Source organism: Papio anubis, chromosome 1 (genome assembly GCF_008728515.1).
Source record: "Papio anubis isolate 15944 chromosome 1, Panubis1.0, whole genome shotgun sequence".
In the NCBI taxonomy this organism is placed as follows: domain Eukaryota; kingdom Metazoa; phylum Chordata; class Mammalia; order Primates; family Cercopithecidae; genus Papio; species Papio anubis.
In genome coordinates this window covers 101522775-101536003 of record NC_044976.1, presented here as the reverse complement: position 1 = coordinate 101536003, position 13229 = coordinate 101522775, and the positions used below count along the sequence as shown (strand labels likewise).

The following is a 13229-nucleotide window of genomic DNA, read 5'->3' as shown; positions in this document are numbered from 1 at the left end:
TTTAATCATATGAATGCATATGTGACCTTTATGTCTGACTTCCTTCATTTTAGGTTCATCCATGCCGTAGTACGTTTAGTAGTACTTTACTCCTTATTATTTATTAGTACTTTGCTCCTTATTTTGTTCTCATAGTATTCCATTGATTGGCTATACCAGGTTCTGTTTACTTTTATTTGGCAGTTGATAGAATATGTGTAGTTTATACTTTTTCGCTATTATCCGTACCACTGCTGTAGTGAATAATTGCATACAAGTCTTTGTATCGATGTGTTTTCATTTCTTTTTGGTATATACTTAGAAGTAGAATTCCTCGGTTATGATAAACTTATGTTTAATATTTTGAGAATTCCACTCTTTACCATATTAATTGTACCATTTTTCCTTCCAAGCAAAGATGTATGAGGATAGTAATTTCTCCACATTCTCACTCGTGCTTGTTATTGTCTGTCTTCTTGATTACGATCATTCTTGTTGGTGTGAAATGGTATCTCATTGTGGTTGTAATTTGCATTTCCCTGATCACTACTTTTGTTGAACATCTTTTCCTATGCTTAGCAGCCATTCCTATCAGGTCTTTGATAAAATATCTATTAAACTCTTTTGGTTAATATTCTCATTGGATTATTTATCTTAATATTGAGTTGTGAGAGCAAACATCAGATTTAAGTAGTTTTGAAAGTACTTTTTTCTGTGGATACTTTGGATATAGATGCAGAGCACTATTGGAAAATGTCCTATGAATTATGTTAGGTTCTAAAGGTTATTTTTAATATTTAGATTAGGGATTTTAATCTGGGTCACTCATATTTTAGATTAGCACATTATAAATATATTTATTTTACATTGCACTTGACACCTGCACCTGTTAAATTTCTACCGTGATTTTATCATGTATGTACTAGATTGTTAAGAGGAATTTGCTCTTAGAAAAAGTTGTTATATCTGAATTCCCTGTGCCAAGGCAGATAAAATATAGAATCTGGTTTACTGCATTTCTGGTGGTAAGAAGAGAGCTGTCTTATGCGCATACTGCTTCTGCCTCTGATCTGAATATATCCAGCCAGTAGATTCAAAACCAATCTCTTACCATCAAAAGGAGAAAGGTGCTCAAGAATATGAGGAAAACACTTTTTAATGATAATACATCTATAATATAAATTTTATATTATATCTATATTAAAAAGTAGAAACTATTATTATTATTTATTTTATTATTTATTTTATTTATTTATTTTTTTGAGACGGAGCCTCGCTCTGTCGCCCAGGCTGGAGTGCGGTGGCCAGATCTCAGCTCACTGCAAGCTCCGCCCCCTGGGTTCACACCATTCTCCTGCCTCAGCCTCCCGAGTAGCTGGGACTACAGGCGCCTGCCGCCTCGCCGGGCTAGTTTTTTGTATTTTTTAGTAGAGACGGGGTTTCACCGTGTTAGCCAGGATGGTCTCGATCTCCTGACCTCGTGATCCGCCCGTCTCGGCCTCCCAAAGTGCTGGGATTACAGGCGTGAGCCACCGTGCCCGGCCTATTTTTATTTTTAATGATAGCTATGATTTATTTATTCTGGCCGAGGAGTCTTCTCTCTGAAAATTTGGTAAATAGTAATGTTTTAATTGTATCATGGTATAATTTAGCATTTTAATATAATTTAGCTAATGTCATATATTTTTACTATCCAAGAACAATGTTTTTTGCTAACTTATTATAGCCTGTGCTTTTATTTTCGGTAAAAATATTTCATAAAATTTAAGTTAATTAACTAAAATAGATAAGATATTATATTTTTTTTTTCTAATATTTTTGATAAATAAACCAAATACATCCTGTGATACATTGTGATTTCTCCTAAACATTTCCTGTGATTTAATTTCTGAGTTTACTCATATATTAATTGCTCGGTAGCAATTGATGTTACATAACTGTCTTGAGTCCTGTATAAAATAACAAGACACAAAATAAATATTAAAGGGAGGAATTTTGAAGACATAGATAGGAACCTAAGTTCATCCAGACTGCAACGCTGCCACGTATTAGCATCGGCTAATTTACCTAAACTCTTAATCGATACTATTTCTCGCAATTCTTTGAGAATGTGGATAACGAACATAAATTGCCTAACATAGTACATAGAAACATTCAATATACTTTAACTACTTTATTAAAATCTAAATATACATTCTGTTAACGTTTTTTTCCCCACCCCTCCAGGGAAACAGCAAACAGTTAACAAAGTAGATAAGATATTCTGCTATCATGGAACTTCCATTCTGAAAGAGATCTCTTCATTTTAGTTTGTTTAAATAACAATCTTGTAGTGCAAGAGTTTTAATATATCTTGCCTATTATTTATTTATTTTATTATTATTATCATTATTTTTTGAGACAGAGTCTTGCTTTGCCACCCAGGCTGGAGTGCAGTGGAGCCATCTCCACTCACTGCAACCTCTGTCTCCCAGATTCAAGCAATCCTCCTGCCTCAGCCTCCCTAGTAGCTGGGATTACAGGCATGTGTCACCAGGCCCTGCTAATTATTGTATTTTTAGTAGAGATGGAGTTTCACCATGTTGCTTAGACTGATCTCAAATTCCTGGCCTTAAGTGATCAGCCCACCTAGGCCTCCCAAAGTGCTGGGATTACAGGCGTGAGCCGCCACCGCACCCGACCTCTTGTCTATTCTCAAATATATAGCAACATAAAAATTCCATGCAATATGTATTACCCAAAAGGTTATTGTCATAAAAATATCACATTCGCTGATAATAATAATTAATGAAATAATTGTTTATATACTACATTTCACTTTGAAGAAATAAAACCACTACCTTGAGAGTGAAAGGTAATTTAAATGACAGGCAAAATGAGAGTAAAATTTTGTGTTTTATGATACTTATTACATGGTGTTAAATTACTTGATTGAATATGACTTTTGCAGACTGGTGAAGAGGGTTGAAACATTCAAGTCCTTTAAATGAGGTGTAATTACATTTGGTTAAAAAATCTTAATTTTTCAATTTAAAGATTACTTTTAATTCATTTTTTGTTCTATGCTGATTTGGTTGAAACTTTCTTGTAAAACTGCAATGTCAGGCAATATGAATGCAATGATTATACATTACTCCATGAGAATGGAAAAAGCCCAAAAATATGTCCAGCATTTAGGCTTGCTGATATGTCCTTGACCTTCCCATTGATTCTGAATCCTGGACAATAACTTGATGTGTCAATAATAATGACCTGGGCTGTGGGAGCTTGATAAATTTAATATTCTTAGAAGAATGTCTACTTTTCTCCCAAGAAAAGGTCTGATTCCCAAGAAAAGATACTGTCACTACCAAGAAAATGTAGTGATTCTTATCATGTTCCAAACTTAGAAATGGTCATGTTCAATGTGATTTGGAACTCTGTGTGGTTAAACAGGGATTAATCTGTTGAATTGTTACTTTATTATAATCTTGTTGGTTACCTATTAGGATATGTTCTTTTTACATTAAAATAGATTTACTTTCCTTCATTTCCTGTGAATAACTATCACACCATAACATTGCACAAAATATTATTTAATTTTTAAAAATAAAAATGGTGTTTCATCAATGTTACTATGTAATGGTGTTTCATCAATGTTACTGTGTAATTTTTTGAATTAGTACTTATTAATATTATTGAGGGAAATAATACAATCTTTACCTCTTTAATGATATAAATCAATATATTTCTGACCTATAATGCTTTCCTTTTTGTTCTCTAAGCTTCAGTTTATTGTGGTATTGAAAAACTAATCTGCTAATTTTAAAAAAGACACATCTAAGATTATAAGCAGACTAAAACCTAGCATACCTGTGACATGTTAAATTTAGTTTTAATTTATCTTTACGTGGCATTTCCTCCAAATAATATATTCAAAAGTTATTTAAATGTTTATTACTTATGGATTGAAGCCAGTGACTCAGGATAAGAATTTCATTAGTAGTATATGTATAAGTTAAAGCTTTTTAAAATTATTTTTATTTTTTTAATAATTTTTTTTGTCTATTTCATAAGGGACCACAAGGAAAACCAGGACTTGCTGGACTTCCTGGTGCTGATGGGCCTCCTGTAAGTAACAGCTACCTGGTCATTAAAATTTCTTTACATTATCTTTAAAAATAGATTTTACATGTGTTTTAGAAATGATTATATGAAGTTAGTAATAAAAATAAATTGAGCCAGTATTTAAACATTGATCTCTCTAAAATACCTTTTATCATTTCACTTCCATATTGCAAAATCTTTAATGAGTTCACCGTGGCTTTTGTAGAAACTCATTTGACACTCTAAGCTAGAACCTCCGCAGAATCTCATATATATATATTTTTTTACTTCCTCCTTAACCATTAGCTCCAGGTAAGCAAGTCCACTCACATTTTCTTAGCATAACCTAAATTTTCTATCACCTTATCTTTCCCAATTCTGTTTCCTCTCCTAGAAAGCCCTTCCATTCTCTCCCCCTTTTCAAAGTATCTGTTTCTATGAGTCCAGGTGACGTTACTCACCATTCATAAATGTTCTCAGACATCTTTCATGAAAATACCTCAGCCTACAGGGATTTCTTTCTTTTCTGGAAATATAGCAATATTTATTATTTCCCTTTACATAGTAATAAATAATGAAATTATGTAACCTCTACGGTTATTATATTAAAACATTTGTTATTTACAGATTTTTTTCCTCTTTAAATGACGTATTCAGATTTTTTAGTGCTAGGATATAAGATTTCTCATCCTACCTCTCCTTGCTATTGAGTATAATTGTGATATGGCTGTAATTTTTATTTACTGAATCTCAATAAGTTGATTATTAACACTGTTACTATTTATGATCTTGCTGTATATTCAGCTGTCTCATCCACGTCTTAGTGCCCCTTTGAAGGTGCACATATGATCATTTGATTAATTTGCAAAATATAAGGCAATTTAAATACCTTTATATAAGTCTCTGAGGCTGGGGATGAATTATTAATGAACAATATATATTATTTGATGTCCTTTTTCTAAACTCTCTCAAATGCATTATGTATTTGAGGAAACTTACATCCATCACATATAAGCTTACTGTGTTCACTTCCAAATGCCACAGTTTCCAATTTATTTAAAGCCATACACACTGATGCAAAAGTGTCCAATGTTTTTGAAACTTAAAGAGTAAGATCTTAGTAGATTTAATAACAAAAGAAATACTTTCATAGTATTATCAACTCTGTTTATATAACATCTTATCAGTGTATGTTTTTGCTAAATACAGGGTCATCCTGGAAAAGAAGGCCAGTCTGGAGAAAAGGGTGCTCTGGTAGGTTACAAAGTATCCATCTAAATGTCCTATTAAAAAATTTCCAAGAGAAAATGCCTTAATTTGGTCCTCTCATATAAAAAAATCATCTTCATATAGTTATTTTGGGCATGAAAAAGATATCTTAGACTACTTTTAATTTTATATTAGTAACTTTAGAAATTAGACTATGTTCTGTCCTTTTAAAAAATATTCCCATGGTTAGGAATATGTGCACGTTCTACATGTGAATTATGTATGGAGTAAACGGTAATAATGTAAAACAATGAAATTGGACAAGAATTACTCAATATTACTGAACTGCTCATGTAACCCCAATTTTATTATTACTTATTACTTTCCGGTAACCGTTATCTAATAAAATGTTAAATTAAGACCAATGGCTATCAAAATATCAAAGTGAAATATAATATACTACTTTAGATTACAGTAGCAGTGGTAGGATCATTTTGTTTACATTTGTTTTGAATTCTTTTAAAACAGCATTAAAATTTCAGCATTACTGCAGAAATTATAAATTATGATTTATAGAACATTTTATGTAGATAGACTAGAGAAGTAAAACCAGCTGTGGAAGATATATAATTTTAATTATATACTTGATGAAGTGAATGCTACTAATTTATAATTTTCTATTTGAAATTATCAATCTTGTTAGTTTTTCAATAACTGTTATAGACTTTCAGTATAGCATATTTTAGGTTAAAAATCAAATTATTAATTTTTGAATTGTTTACATTATTTTACATGCTTATAAGATTTGCCTTATTAGTCCATTTCAGTATCATATTTTTAGTATGAATATATGACATAATACATTTGGAGTGAATAGTGCTAGTTACATGTTTTTTTTCATCATATCTGATTGTAGAAACAAAGAGTAAACTACCAAAAAATCTTTATCAAATATTAGCAGTAGAAAAAACCATATCCTTGTAGATGATTTGGTAAAATTACAGTATGTAAATGAGTAGCACTTTCAATTTATTATACATATAAGTGGTAATTAATATATTTCAGGGTCCTCCTGGTCCACAAGGTCCTATTGGCTACCCTGGCCCCCGAGGAGTCAAGGTAAGTGTTAAATTGTTTTCACATTATACACTTTCAATGTGAAATGTTATAGTCATTTGATACTTCTAATTTATTCCACAGGGAGCAGATGGTGTCAGAGGTCTCAAGGGATCTAAAGGTGAAAAGGTAAAATATGATTGTTTAGGTGATTTTAATTTCTGTATATTATGTTAACATTTAAATTTATTCAACAGACATTTTGTTTCTTGAATATATTGAGTGATTACTTACATGCTACACAATGCTGGTATAATTTTGTACCCTTTATCCTCACAACTTAAAAACAATGTCTTGTATCTTGTGATGAGGGTTAAATACTAGAACAGAAACTAAATTATGTTACATAAGATAATTAATTCTGCATGTTTTTTTTTTTACATGTGCTTAAGTTTTGTAAATCATAGGGTTGGCTTTAGGAATGGATTTGCTACAGGATTTAGATGTTGTCCAGTTAGATGCATAACATATGAATGTTTATTCCTTTTTTCCCTGCTGAAATCCCCAAAATGTATAAATAAATTCAGCACAAAACAGGAGAGTTAGAAGTACACTAAATCCGTTAGGGAAAGAGGAAGTCTTTCTATATAATATTACACACAAATCAATAGTGTTAAAAAGAGAGAAATAAAAATTAAAACCAGGCAGAAGTGAATGAAATAATGTACCTAAAACTATGAATGAATATGGCATTTTTTATAGGGAATTTATAGATAATTCGCTTTTGCTGAAGAACATGACATTCAGATTTTTTTCAAGGATACATTTAATAGGAGTGCAGAGCCCCAAATCCTTCAAAGATTATGATGAAATGCAACGGGAATGGCATTACTCAGTGATAGAGTTTAGCTGAGTGCTCACCCAAATCTCCTCTTGAATTCTAATCCAAATTGGAATTCCCACTGTCTAGGGAGGTACATGGTGGGAGGTCATGAGATCATGGGGGTGATTTCCCTCATGATATTCTCCTGATAGTGAGTATGTTCTTAACAAGATCTGGTTGTTTGATAAGTGTCTGGTGCTTCTCCTTTCTTTCTTTTTCTCCTCTATCTTGTGAAGAAGGTACTTGTTTCTTCTTTGCCTTCTACCATGATCATAAGTTTTCTGAGACTTTCCCAGCCGTGCAGAACTGTAAGTCAATTAAACCTCTTTCCCTTATAAATTAACCAATATCAGGTAGTATCTTTATAGCAGTGTAAAAGCAGACTAATACACTCAGAATCGGTATTGAATTAATTCTTACTACAATGTTTCATACAAAGTTAAAACAACACATAGTTGCATAGTATAAATGTTGGTAGGTTTGGTGAGATATACATGGATATTAACTATTGCTAATATCATACTCATAACATCATACTCTATTAGACTGTTCTTGCACTGCTATAAAGAAATACCAGAGACTGGGTAATTTATAATAAAAGAGGTTTAGTTGGCTCATGATTGTGCAGGCTGTACAGGAAGCATGGTAGCATCTACTTCTTAGAAGTCCTCAGGAAGCTTCCAGTGGGAAGCAAAGAGGGCACTGGCATCCTACATGCTGGGAGCAGGAGCAGGAGGGGTGAAGAAGGTGCCACATGCTTTTAAGCAATCAAATGTCCTGAGAACGCACTTACTATCTGGAGAACAGCATCAAGGAGATGGTGCTAAACCATTCATGAGAAATCCACCCCCATGGTCATATCACCCCCGACCAGGTTCCGCTTTCAACATTGGGGATTACATTTCAACATGAGATTTGGGTGGGTAAATATCCAAATTATTTCAAATGCTAATATTTTTTCAAGGACAGTAATTTATTTTCATAGTTACAATATTATCAAAAGGCTTATGTGTGGATGTGGTACCAATAGGAAATGGGTAACAAAAAGGGACAAATTTATTATAGCCATTATACTTTATCTGAAAAAAGCTACTGTTACATACTAAAAGTAAGCAACTATGTTGTCAGATTTATTGTATGAAAAAGGCCATGCATTTCACATTAGCTTACCTACTTACTGGTAATCTCAGTTCATCCTGATCACCTAGATGAACTTTGGAGTACCAGTTGGCTCTCCCTATGGGTTCTGCACACATGGATTCAATAAACCACAGATCAAGGATACTTGAAAAACAAAAAAATTAAATTAAAAATTACAATATGACTGGGCACAGTGGCACATGCTTATAATTCCAACACATTAAGAGTTTAAGGCAGGAGAATTATTTAAGTCCAGTAGTTCAAGACTAGCCTGGGCAAAAGAGTGAGACCTCATCTCTATAAAATTTAAAAAAAAAATTTGTAGTAATGTGCACCTGTGGTCTCAGCTACTTGGGAGGCTGAGGAGGGAGAGTTGCTTGAGCTCAGGAGGTCAAGGCTGCAACAAGCCATGATTAAGCTACTGTATTCCAGCCAGAATGACAGACTGAGACCCTGCCAAAAAAATAGAGTGTAACAATATACAATAATACAAATTTAAAAAACAATATAGCAACTATTTAAATAGTATTTAAATTTAGGTATTATAAGTAATCTAGAGGTGATTTAAAGTATAAAGGAGGAGGATGTGAGTAGGCTATAAATAAATACTGTAGCATTTTATTTCAAGAACTGGAACATCCACAGATTTTGATATAGGAAGTTGGGTTAGGGTCCTGGAATCAATCACCCTTAGATACCAAGAGAAGACTATAGTGTCTCACTGAATTGACAAATGAGCACAGTGGTGAGTCAGGTAGGGTTTAACATGTAATTTGTAGGTTGCCTATATTAAAAATAATGTCTCTGTTTAGAATTTGTCTTGTTAAGAAATGTAAGTAACAATGCAAATGTTTTTCTCTGGAATCAGTCCCCATCAAGGATGTTTAGAGGGGCTAGGCAGTGTTTAAAAGAAAAGTGCCTGAGTGGGATGGGGATGTTGTTAACTGCTGAAACTTGTCGGAGAGTTGCAAAGTGACAGAGGCAAATAAAATTATACATGACTAGATATATGTGAGTACAAAGCCATACAGGAAAAAAGAAATAAGATACATTTTTTGTGTGTGTAGGAAAACATCTTAACAATTGCTCATTGTTTTGAGAGTGTATAGTCTCAGAAGATGCAAGTATATAGAGAGGAAAATAACTGAAATTTTAAATTGGGAACCAAAAGTTCTGGGTTCTTGTTATCGTTTTCCTAGTTACTTTGTCTCAGCCTCATTTGAAGTCTATAAAATAAAGACAATTTCCTAAAACATTTTAAAGATATTTTCAGCTATAACTTTTATTCTAATATACCAATCAAGTAGTAAATTATGTCTTATTATAGATTATGATTTAGTTTTCTAAATTATAGATTTAGAGAAATTTTGTATAAATGTTAGTAGAATTTTTTAATGGTAAGAATTCTCCATATTTTTGAACTCTATGAAGGATTAAGTCCTGATGAATTATTAATATGCCTTATTTATTTCATTTTTCTGAGTATTCAAGATAATTGATCATTTATCTCATAAGGGATAGAAGAAAATGGAAAGTTGTTAAAAATTATGATGTTAATTGTTAACCAAAGGTGAAATAGCAAGTTAATACTCAAATTATGATTAAAATTCTCCATTTTTTTAGCCTCAGATTTGTGTCTGAAGCCTGGAGCAACACAGCTCAATAAATTAGATGGCATAGATGAATTCCACTTTTATACATCTTCTAAATCTATGTTTTCTTCTTTTTTTTTTTCCTTGTCTGATTATTTTAGTACTAGAAATCTTAATAACTTGATATGTCACTTGTTAAAAAATGACATTTGTTGTAAGGAAATACCTAATTGAATCATCTAATTGTTTTTTTTTAACATGAACATGTTGAAAACTAAGACATGAGAAAAATAGCCTCCCCGTAGACTGAGTTCTCACTTTAAAAATAAATAAAAAATAAAACTCTGTCTGTAAAAGCTATAAGTGATTTTTAGACATATAGTGCAGTGTTCTGTAAACTAAGCATGGCAACTGTGTAATTATGTTTTTCTCTTGGGAGAAGATAATGAAGACAGTTGTCAGTAGCAAGTTCAGTGGTCATTCTCAGCTCTTAAGCCTCTGCCATTGCCCAATCACATTCAGTACAGAAAGCATCCTGCTCTTTACGAGGCCACTTTATGGGCAGGATGGTGAAAATGACATGGTTTTCTCTTGGAAAAAAGAAAATCCCAGGCATGCTAGAGTTCTTTGAGTATGCAAGATCACAGTTTGAATCTCTTTTTCCAGGATTAGGTCTCATATTCATAAGTGCCCAGTATATGGTATTTTCTGGGCTTTAATATACCTTGCTAAACTCACACTGAGGCATTTAGTAAATGTTTCTTGAACATTGTGGTTACTGAAGGTCCAAAACATGTTTGGCACTGGAGACTCACAAGTTAATTCAGCAGGATTCTTGTGTTCGGCCATTTAGTAGGAGGAAAGCAACCTATGATCTAGAAAATGCAGGATGGCCTATTGTTGGGATAATAATTATTCAGTGAAGGCCATGAGATGGAGAGGTTAATTTTAGGAGAAATTCAAGACAAAAGACTGACGAGGTAAAGAAGGGCTAGATCATGTGGTGAAGGGAGGTGCCTTATATTGATTATTAGGAATTTGATACCACTAGATATTTTAAAGTAAAAATTGATGTGACCAATTATGTATTTTAAAGAGGTCATTTTGGCAGCAAGATGTGGAGATATTTGTGCCTACCCTTCCTAGATTTGTTTTCATACACAGCCCAAAATGTTCTTTTCTGAAATTCTCAAATCAAATCCATTTCTACCAACTGAAATACCAACCCCTCCATCAAACCTTCCCTATTAACCTCCTGCCTCACCACCCCCTCCACCAGCAGCATATATCATCGTCATTATCATCATTTTGGCGTTCTTCTCTGGACACCCTTTCTATTTCATTTGTGCCAAAATGACTGCAAATGTCCCACTTTCAGTTTTGTTTGTTTGTTTTGTTTTGTTTTGTTTTGTTTTGTTTTTGAGATGGAATCTCCCTCTGTTGCCAAGCCGGGAGTACAGCAGAGTGATCTCAATTCACTGCAACCTCCACGTCCTAGGTTCTAGCAATTCTCCTGCCTCAGCCTCCCGAGTAGCTGGGATAACAGGCACCCACCACCATGCCCGGCTAATTTTTCTGTATTTAGTAGAGACAGGCTTCACCATGTTGGCCAGGCTGGTCTCAAACTCCTTACCTCAGATGATCCCCCCACCTCAGCCTCCCAAAGTTCTGGGAATACAGGTGTGAGCCACTGCTCCCGGCCCACTTTTAGATTTTACTGGTAAAACAAAAACCTCAAAATACTCCACAGCACTTCGAGTGAGTAATTGCTCGATTAATTTTATTGAATACATGAATGATTATTTCTTAGTAATTTGTTTTCTTGAACTTAAAAGATAGTAAGGTTGTTTATGCAACTTACTTAAAAATCCAGGTTTCAATAAGAATGATAGAAAATATTTTCATAGCCCTAATTGCTCCTCTCTTCATTTAGTGACTCCGTTTTCAGCATTGTTGCTCTGTGTGTTTAGTGCTACAATGAGCAATTCTACCTGTAAAGGATATTATTAATTTCTATTTTATATAATTAATTTTACCTGAAAGAAGATTGTAAGATACAGAACACATTGAGCTAGAAGGCATTTATCTAATGGACATGATAAAAAATACACGATATAAAATTTATAGGCACAAATTAGTAAATTAAGGGAAAATTATTTTATTCATTTTGTTACTCCAGAGCTCTTGTAATACAAAGTTAAAATGATAATTGTTTCCTTTTTTTTTTCTTTGTTGTTGTTGTTGTTGTTGTTGTTGTTGTGGGGAGAAGTTCTTGCTCTGTCACCAGGCTTGACTGCGGTAGCAGGATCATGGCCCACTGCAGCCTTGACCTCCTGGACTCAAGCAATCCTCCCACCTCAGCTTTTTTAGTGGCTGAGATTATAGTCATACACCCACACACCTGGTTAATTTTTTAAAATTATTTTTTTTTTTTGTAGAGTTGGGGTTTTGCCATGTGGCCCGGGCTGGCCTCAAACTCCTGCCTCAGCCTATTAAAGTGCAGGGATTACAGGTGTGAACCACCACACCTGGCTAAATATTTACTTTTTATTTGTTGAACTAGTATAGAATATACATTTTTATGGGAGAATGGTTATTTCCCTCATAAAATAAGATTTAATGAACATATTTGTGAAAAATGTCCTAGCGTAATTTATAGCCAATAATTGTGAAAAAATGAGATGACAGTGGGGATCAGAATCTGTGGCTGGAGTTGGAAAAGGGAGGAGTAAGTTTCAAAACTACCATTCACATTTCTAAAAAATAATTTTCCCTCATTATCAGCACATACATTTTTATAGCACTATTTTAGGTTACTCCAAAGGACTGATTAAACTCCTATTCAATTCCTTTTATAATGTTTTAGGGTGAAGATGGTTTTCCAGGATTCAAAGGTGACATGGGTCTAAAAGGTGACAGAGTAAGTATAAAGAAAATGTGCACTAGTACATAAAATTTAATATATATATGTTTTTTCCTTTGCTTATCTTTAAATATAGTAAGCATATGATAAATAAAATGTTTGTACGACCTAAGTCTTTAATCATTTAAGTTTTTATACTAAGATTTAGGGATTTTAACTTTTGTGGAGATAGTGTAGTATAAATTGTCTTTTAGATGCTATATTTCCATAAGTTCCATAATAAACATGCACCCGCGCATGCGTGCAAACACACACACACACGTGTTAGTATTGTTTATACACAGGACATTAGAAAGTTATGATCAAATTGCTGGAAGTAATTTGATAAGTTTGTTCTAAATTTTGTTCATATATAATGAGC

General features: G+C 33.2%; 1 protein-coding gene across 2 annotated transcripts in view; it reads left to right on the top strand.

The window, feature by feature from the left end:
- Window positions 1-13229, top strand: part of COL11A1 (collagen type XI alpha 1 chain) — a 218411-nt gene that overhangs the window by 100574 nt on the left and 104608 nt on the right. For both annotated transcript variants that reach the window (XM_031651327.1, XM_031651330.1), the window contains 5 exons: window positions 4036-4089; window positions 5275-5319; window positions 6340-6393; window positions 6475-6519; window positions 12812-12865. In XM_031651327.1, the coding sequence (XP_031507187.1) occupies window positions 4036-4089; window positions 5275-5319; window positions 6340-6393; window positions 6475-6519; window positions 12812-12865 (252 nt within the window). The remainder of the gene's footprint in view (window positions 1-4035; window positions 4090-5274; window positions 5320-6339; window positions 6394-6474; window positions 6520-12811; window positions 12866-13229) is intronic.